The sequence below is a fragment of the Littorina saxatilis genome, linkage group LG12 (genome assembly GCF_037325665.1).
Source record: "Littorina saxatilis isolate snail1 linkage group LG12, US_GU_Lsax_2.0, whole genome shotgun sequence".
Lineage (NCBI taxonomy): Eukaryota > Metazoa > Mollusca > Gastropoda > Littorinimorpha > Littorinidae > Littorina > Littorina saxatilis.
The window spans coordinates 51,531,984-51,539,564 of NC_090256.1; the positions used below are offsets into that span (position 1 = coordinate 51,531,984).

A 7,581-nucleotide genomic window follows, 5' to 3' on the forward strand; every position below is an offset into this window, starting at 1 on the left:
CATTTATACACGGGAATGACTAGAATGTAACTTTAACACTGGCATACCTTACCTGAGTGACTTCACGCAGATATCTTTCACGATTTTACTGGTGTTGCTGGCTTTGTAAATGTCGTTCATCTGAAACCAGCATGAAAAAACCACTGTGTGATTGTTTTCAGATTTGTCAGATTTGAATTGTTCATGAAGTTAAGAAAATCAATGTTGAGTGACGAAGCGTCTCTGTCTGTCTGTCTGTCTGTTTATGTTTATGTTTATGTTATTGTCTCTGTCTCTGTCTCTGTCTCTGTCTCTCTCTCTCTCTCTCTCTCTCTCTCTCTCTCTCTCTCACACACACACACACACACATATTGTCTCATCTTTCTTTCTCTTTCCTTTTCTCTTTCTTTCTGTCTCTGTCTCTCAGTATCTCTCTGTCTCTCACTCTCTTTCTCTCTCTGTCTCTGCCTGTTTGGCTCTCTCTCTCTCTCTCTCTCTCTCTCTCTCTCTCTCTCTCTCTCTCTCTCTCTCTCTCTCTCTCTCTCTCTCTCTCTCTCTCTCTCTCGCTCTCTCTCTCTTACTTTATCTCTTTCTAGCTCCAAAAACAAAAGGAAAAGAGACCATAGAACTTGGCTCTCCGACACTTCTACTGACATACGCCTTCCTGAGTGCTGCTTCATAGACATATCATTCGGGAGCTTATGAAAGGTTACACCATCTTTCAAACGAATTTCAAATGACTCACCGTTGCTACAATCTTGAAGGTAGTGCCATTAAAGGCTGCACTGCTTGTATCGGCTAGAGTAGGATCCCATGGTACCGTCATTTTCAATGAACCATCAAAATCCCCATCTGTACGAAGAAAGAAGGAACAAGTTGTACTGCATGGCTGCGAAAAAAAAGAAAGAAAGGAAAAAAGCACACACACACACACGCGCGCGCGCACACACGCACGCACGCACGCACACACACATACAAAAACGTTCTCGAAAATAAAACGTGCACAGTTTTAGCAACCAAATGCAGGTGTTTATTTTTGTTATTCTGACAATAGGGGAAACACAACTCTTATTGTCCTTACCTTTTCGTGTATTGCTCGGACACGCAGACGATAATTCAGGTGAGTCTTCGTCAGCCTTTGATGTCCCTTTGAACACAGAGCAAACAATGCTGTTGTAATAAATAGACAAACATGCAAACTAACAAACAAAGTTACAAGAAACGTAGTTAATCCATTGTGAATATAGAATGTGCAATTATCATTACAAACATGTGTAGAAAAGGTACAGCTGTAACAAACTCAAATCATATACTCGTATAAATCCATACTGGTGCAAATAAATGTATGTATTATAAGATAAAGAATACTTTCCTTATTAAATGTTTTCTATTCTCCTAAAACTGTGCAGACCTGCTAGTACCTTATCCCGCTTCGTGTGTACACGCAAGCACAAGACCAAGTGTGCACGGAAAAGATCCTGTTATCCATGTCAGAGTTTGGTGGGTTACAGAAACACGAAAATACCCACCATGCTTCCCCCGAAAGCGGCGTATGGCTGCCTGAATGGCGAGTTAAAAGCGGTCAGACACGTGTGACAGGGTCAATTCAATTCAATTCAATTCAATAAAACTTTATTGTCTGAATGTAACAAACAGAAATGTTGCAATGTTCTTTTCCTCTTTCAGGTTGAGTGTTCAGCCGTGTGTGTTTGTAAGATTGTGATTTGTTTACTTGCTTGACCATTGAGATGCGATGTCAGTCTTGTAAGCTAGCTTCTGATTGGTGGCTTTGACCTCACCAACTTCTAGGTACATCTTAGCGTGCGAGATTTTGGGGTGGACTAAAGAGAACTTTGGGAGACACGAGAGAGAGTGGACATGTTTTGTAGTATGCTCCACTAACTGATGAGATGTAGTCAACTTTGTAGTTTGGCTGTAGCCACCGGCTTCGGTCGGTAGGCGAAGTGGAGGAGAGAAGATGCTATAGAGAAAAGTTTGCCATGCCAGTATTTTGCTGTTGTTGTCTACTCTGTTGTGGACGGTATGGAGAGACTTGAAAGAAAGACGTGTATGTCTTTGTGTCCACGCGTGAAAGTCCAGAGTGAGTCCGTAAACACATCAAAGAAAACCATGATCAGCTACCAAATACATTTTCTGAACCTTCCACAAATGGCTGAAAGAAGAGATTCTGTTTTCCCGAACCTGCTACACACGTAATAATCCACTCGTGCAAAAACATGAGTGAATGTGGGAGTTTAAGCCCATGGACAAAGAAGAAGATGATGAAACTAGAGTGTAAACACACGATGGCCGACCTGCTCGAAAGTTTCACGGAAATGCCCCTGGGTTAGTTTCATGGATCTTAATGTGACGAAGACATAAACATAAACATAGACATAGGCTGAGATATAGCTTAAGACATGGACATTGACATATTAGATTTGGGCGTAAAATCATTGACACTTTATTATCTTGAATGAGAAATTCACGTATGTGTGGGTGTGTGTGTGTGTGGGGGGTGATTTGTTTGTGTGTGTGTGTGTGTGTGTGTGTGTGTGTGTGTGTGGTGTGTGTGTGTGTCTGTGTGTGTGTGTGTCTGTGTCTGTCTGTGTCTGTCTGTGAGTGTGTGCGTGCGTACGTGTCTGTGTGTGTGCGGGGGGGGGGGGGGGTGTTGGGAGCTGGGTGGGGGTGGTTGGATGTAAATTACCCCTGAAACGTGAGTCACATTTTATATTATCACCGCATTCCCTTGTGCGCTTGGGTAATTATTATGTGCGTTCTCGGGAGCAACCAGGTCAGGCCTGTCGCCAGCATAATTCTTATCTATCAACGAAATTGATAGCACTATACTTCAAACAAAAATTCTTATCGCTTAAGTACAATCTTTGTATCTTGCGTTGTGCTCGATCTGCACCTAAACCTAAACACACAAAAAACTTGTTTTAAAAAGCAAAGAATGTATGCAACATCTTGAAGGCACATGCTTTTCTGAGAAAATTTAGGTTCCGCTCTATATCTGGTCGCCGAAGAATTGTTCATAGAATAGGAACATCCGTCCACTTTGACATTTAACAACAAGAACGCTGAAATGTCATTTATCATTCAGTCTTTTGTATGCACTGAAATACGTCCGGTTCTCTCTCACCTAATGCTATAGAAAACAAACACACACACACACACACACACACACACACACACACACACACACACACACACACATACACACACACCCAAAACCACCACACACCACCACCACCCTCGTCTCGTCTAAGTTTTTCTGAACACATTAAGTCAAAACTTGACTCAATGTAAAAGCAATTAATATGCGGTTTGCATTCCTCCACCAAAAGATGTATTAATTCCCTATATCCGTAGTCTGTGTTAACTTCCACAAGTCGATTTTGTTCACAACACCTCACAATAAATACAACTTAAACCAATCCCATATAACAAAGAGTGCGCAGTCGGCTTACATAGACGACCCCCCCCCCCCCTTCCCCTCCCCGCCAAAAAAAAAAGAAAGAAAAAAAAGACCATGTTAATGTTTAAGTCTTTGGCAGGTTTTTATAGGTATATATATATACACCTCCACTCTTTTCCGTCTTGTAATTCAGACCAGGAGTTAAACGTACTTTGTAGCAGCAAATTGATTTTGTTCACATCGAAAATCCCATCCCTGCTATATCTCCCCACAACCCCTAGTCCCCTTCCTATGTCCCTCCCGTGTCCCCTACCTACCTCCTATCCCCAATTATCCCTTCCCACCTATTCCCCTATCTATCCCTCCCCTTATCCCCCAAGTCCCCTCATCCCCCCTAGTCCCCTTTCCCCCCTCATCCCCCCTCTATTCCCCTATCACCCTTCTACCCCCTAGTCCCCTTCTACGAGTACCACCCCTAGTCCCCTTTTACCCCCACCCACTAGTCCTCTTCTCTAAAACGAGTAAAAACCAACAGATCAACTTATACAAAGTCCAGTAGGACAAGTGAACTCAAGATAAATATCTATACTTTCAAGACTTTCCTTTGAGGGAGACAAAGCTCACTTATGTTAAATATTCTTAAACTAATTAAGCATGCAAAATTGAAGAAAAATTACAAATCAGCCTCGAATTTGTAATATTATTCAAATATATCAATTAAGTGCAATCTTTGTATCAAAGATTCACAATATCTTTTTAATAATTTGCGCGTGTCAAAGTAGACAGATAGAGAGAGAAGGAGAGGGGGAGAGGGGGGGGGGGGCGGACGGACAGAGATAGAGAGAGGGATAAATAGAGAGAGTGAGACGGACGAACAGAGAGAGAGAGAAAGAGATACGGACGGTAAGACACAGAGAGAGAGAGAGAGAGAGAGAGAGAGAGAGAGAGAGAGAGAGAGAGAGAGAGAGAGAGAGAGAGAGAGAGAGAGAGAGAGAGAGAGAGAGAGATGTATAATAAATACAGTTGCAGCGCTGAGACAAAAAGACATAGATAAACTCTAAGACTCACCTGCAAAGTAAACAGCCAAGGCAATGGCAATGGACAGTACAAGCAGAAAAACCACAACGCCCACGACAATAGTACGCCTCCTCATCTTTTTCTTCTCTGTCCGATCAGGACGGATTGAGGCCAAAACTACCAAAAACATTCATAATGTAAGAAAAACAAGTCGCGTAAGGCGACATTACAACATTTAGTCAAGCTGTGGAACTCACAGAATGAAACTGAACGCAGTCCGCCGCTAGTGCAAAAGGCAGTGAAAGTGACGAGCCTGTTTGGCGCGGAAGCAGTTGCGCTGTGCTTCATAGCACGCTTTACTGTAGGCTACCTCTCTTCGTTTTAACTTTCTGAGCGTGTTTTTAATCAAAACATATCATATCTATATGTTTATGGAATCATGAACCGACAAGGAATAAGATGAAATAGTTTTTAAAACGATTTTGGAAATTTAATTTTAATCATAATTTTTATATTTTTTAATTTTCAGAGCTTGTTTTTAATCCGAATATAACATATTTATATGTTTTTAGAATCAGAACATGATGAAGAATAAAACAAAAGTAAATTTGGATTGTTTTATAAAAAAATAATTTTAATTACAATTTTCAGATTTTTAATGTTCATTTTTAAGCCTCCATGCTGAAATGCAATACCGAAGTCCGGCCTTTGTCGAAGATTGCTTGGCCAAAATTTCAATCAATTTGATTAAAAATTGAGGGTGTGACAGTGCCGCCTCAACTTTTACAAAAAGCCGGATATGACGTCATAAAAGACATTTATCGAAAAAATGAAAAATATGTCTGGGGATATCATACCCAGGAACTCTCATGTAAAATTTCATAAAGATCGGTCCAGTAGTTTACTCTGAATCGCTCTACACACACACACGCACAGACACACAGACACACACACACACACACACACACACACACACACACACACACACACACACATACACCACGACCCTCGTCTCGATTCCCCCCTCTATGTTAAAACATTTAGTCAAAACTTGACTAAATGTAAAAACGAGAGACAGAGAGACAGAGACAGAGACACGAAGTTTCGCGCGACGCTCCAAATTTCAGTTTGTAGTTTGTCGACTTTGAGTGACGTTTGAGTGACTTTTGAGTGACGTTTGAGTGACTTTTTCACCCCTCTGTAGTTCTCGTCAGTGTAACGGACTTACAAGAGGACACTGTCCATGGTATATGCACAATCGTAACCCAGGTACAAAATTACTCGTACCTGTCACTAACAAGAAAAAACAACCTGATCTGGCTTGTTTGTAATATTGTCAGCAAGAGTTTTGGACATGGAGAATATCCGGTTGTGAGTAATATTTTCGGGATTAACTCGCGAACAACATCACTTATATTCACAATCAAAAAAAAGAGAAAACATAAATAAACACGAACAAAAAACAAATAAATAGATCAGTGAGCACTCACCACGCTGATGTTTTGTGTCTTCTGCGACAGGATATAACTTGGATAACACCCGATTGTCAATTAAAATCTCGGCATTAACCCACCAACAAAAGCATTCGCATCCATTAAAAAAAAAGAAGAACAAAATTATTAAATAAATTAGTGAGCCCTCGCCAGGCTAATGTTGAGTTCAGCATTTTTAGCAGCAGGGTAGGACATGAAGTACAAATGAAATGCTTTTGGTATTAATCCACGATGAACAAAAAAGAGAATACTGATAAATAAATTAGCGAACATTCACGAGGTTGATGTTTAGCATTTTCAGCAACAGGGATATGACATGGACTACAGATGAAATACGTTAGGCCCACGTATCAATGAACCAGAAGAGAAAAACTAATACATAAATTAACCAACACTCACGAGGTTGAAGCTTAGCGTTTTCAGCAACAGAATAGGACATTGACTACAGATGAAATCAATCAATCAATCAATCAATATGAGGCTTATATCGAGCGTATTCCGTGGGTACAGTTCTAAGCGCAGGGATTTTTTTTTTGTTTTTTTTTTGTATGCAATTTATATCGTGCACATATTCAAGGCGCAGGGATTTATTTATGCCGTGTGAGACGGAATTTGTTTTACACAATACATCACGCATTCACATCGGCCAGCAGATCGCAGCCATTTCGGCGCATATCCTACTTTTCACGGCCTATTATTCCAAGTCACACGGGTATTTTGGTGGACATTTTTATCTATGCCTATACAATTTTGCCAGGAAAGACCCTTTTGTCAATCGTGGGATCTTTAACGTGCACACCCCAATGTAGTGTACACGAAGGGACCTCGGTTTTTCGTCTCATCCGAAAGACTAGCACTTGAACCCACCACCTAGGTTAGGAAAGGGGGGAGAAAATTGCTAACGCCCTGACCCAGGGTCGAACTCGCAACCTCTCGCTTCCGACATTAAAGGCACAGTGCAGCTCACAGCCTTCGTTTTGCGTTTTTGTTGCAGCTGAGTGCATTTACAGTTCAAAAATCCTCCTATGGTAGTAAAACAAACCCAAAACTACCCAACGACGACATCTGTGAAGCTCGACAGTTTCTTGTTCACGCGAGTGCATAAATTAACCTAGTTATTACGTGGTGTTTGGTCGGAGTTCGATTCAACTGAGTGATTCCGGCCTCCATTTTGTTTTACACAAACTCATGATGACGTCTGACATAGTTTGCTAGTGACGTGTCTTTTTGTGCATGATGTGGTGATCTACCTGATCTAAATTTAGATCCAAAAATAGGTCAAGACCAGCCGGGTCCGAGTACGAAATTAATTCGTAAAAAAATCGCAGTTCTTGACTCTTTGGGTGCAAGTCAATGAAACTTGGTAGTTCTTCTAACGGATAGCTGCCTGAGGTTTGACTAAAAGCCCCAGGGGCTCCGAGCACCTGGATTTGACAAGTTTAGTACCTTTAACCCACACATCCATGAACCAGAAAAAAACTAATAAATAAATTAACCAACACTCACGTTGCTGGTGTTTGGTGTTTTCAGTAACAGGATAGGACATTGAAAACACGGGATTATCGTACGCCTGATTGTCAGAATTCCCTGAGGGTGGAGATGGCGTTGGCCTGTCATACACCGTTGGTCGTTGACTGGGGTAGACTACGCCTGCTGGATGCCCCTCCAGAG

General features: G+C 41.4%; 1 protein-coding gene across 2 annotated transcripts in view; it reads right to left on the reverse strand.

Annotated features, from left to right (window-relative positions):
• Positions 1-7,581, reverse strand: part of LOC138982198 (serine proteinase stubble-like) — a 36,219-nt gene that overhangs the window by 24,507 nt on the left and 4,131 nt on the right. For both annotated transcript variants that reach the window (XM_070355422.1, XM_070355423.1), the window contains exons 2-6: positions 7,417-7,581; positions 4,469-4,594; positions 1,061-1,126; positions 725-831; positions 53-120 (exon numbers count right to left, since the gene is read on the reverse strand). The exon at positions 7,417-7,581 is cut by the window's right edge and continues 192 nt beyond it. In XM_070355422.1, the coding sequence (XP_070211523.1) occupies positions 53-120; positions 725-831; positions 1,061-1,126; positions 4,469-4,594; positions 7,417-7,581 (532 nt within the window). The remainder of the gene's footprint in view (positions 1-52; positions 121-724; positions 832-1,060; positions 1,127-4,468; positions 4,595-7,416) is intronic.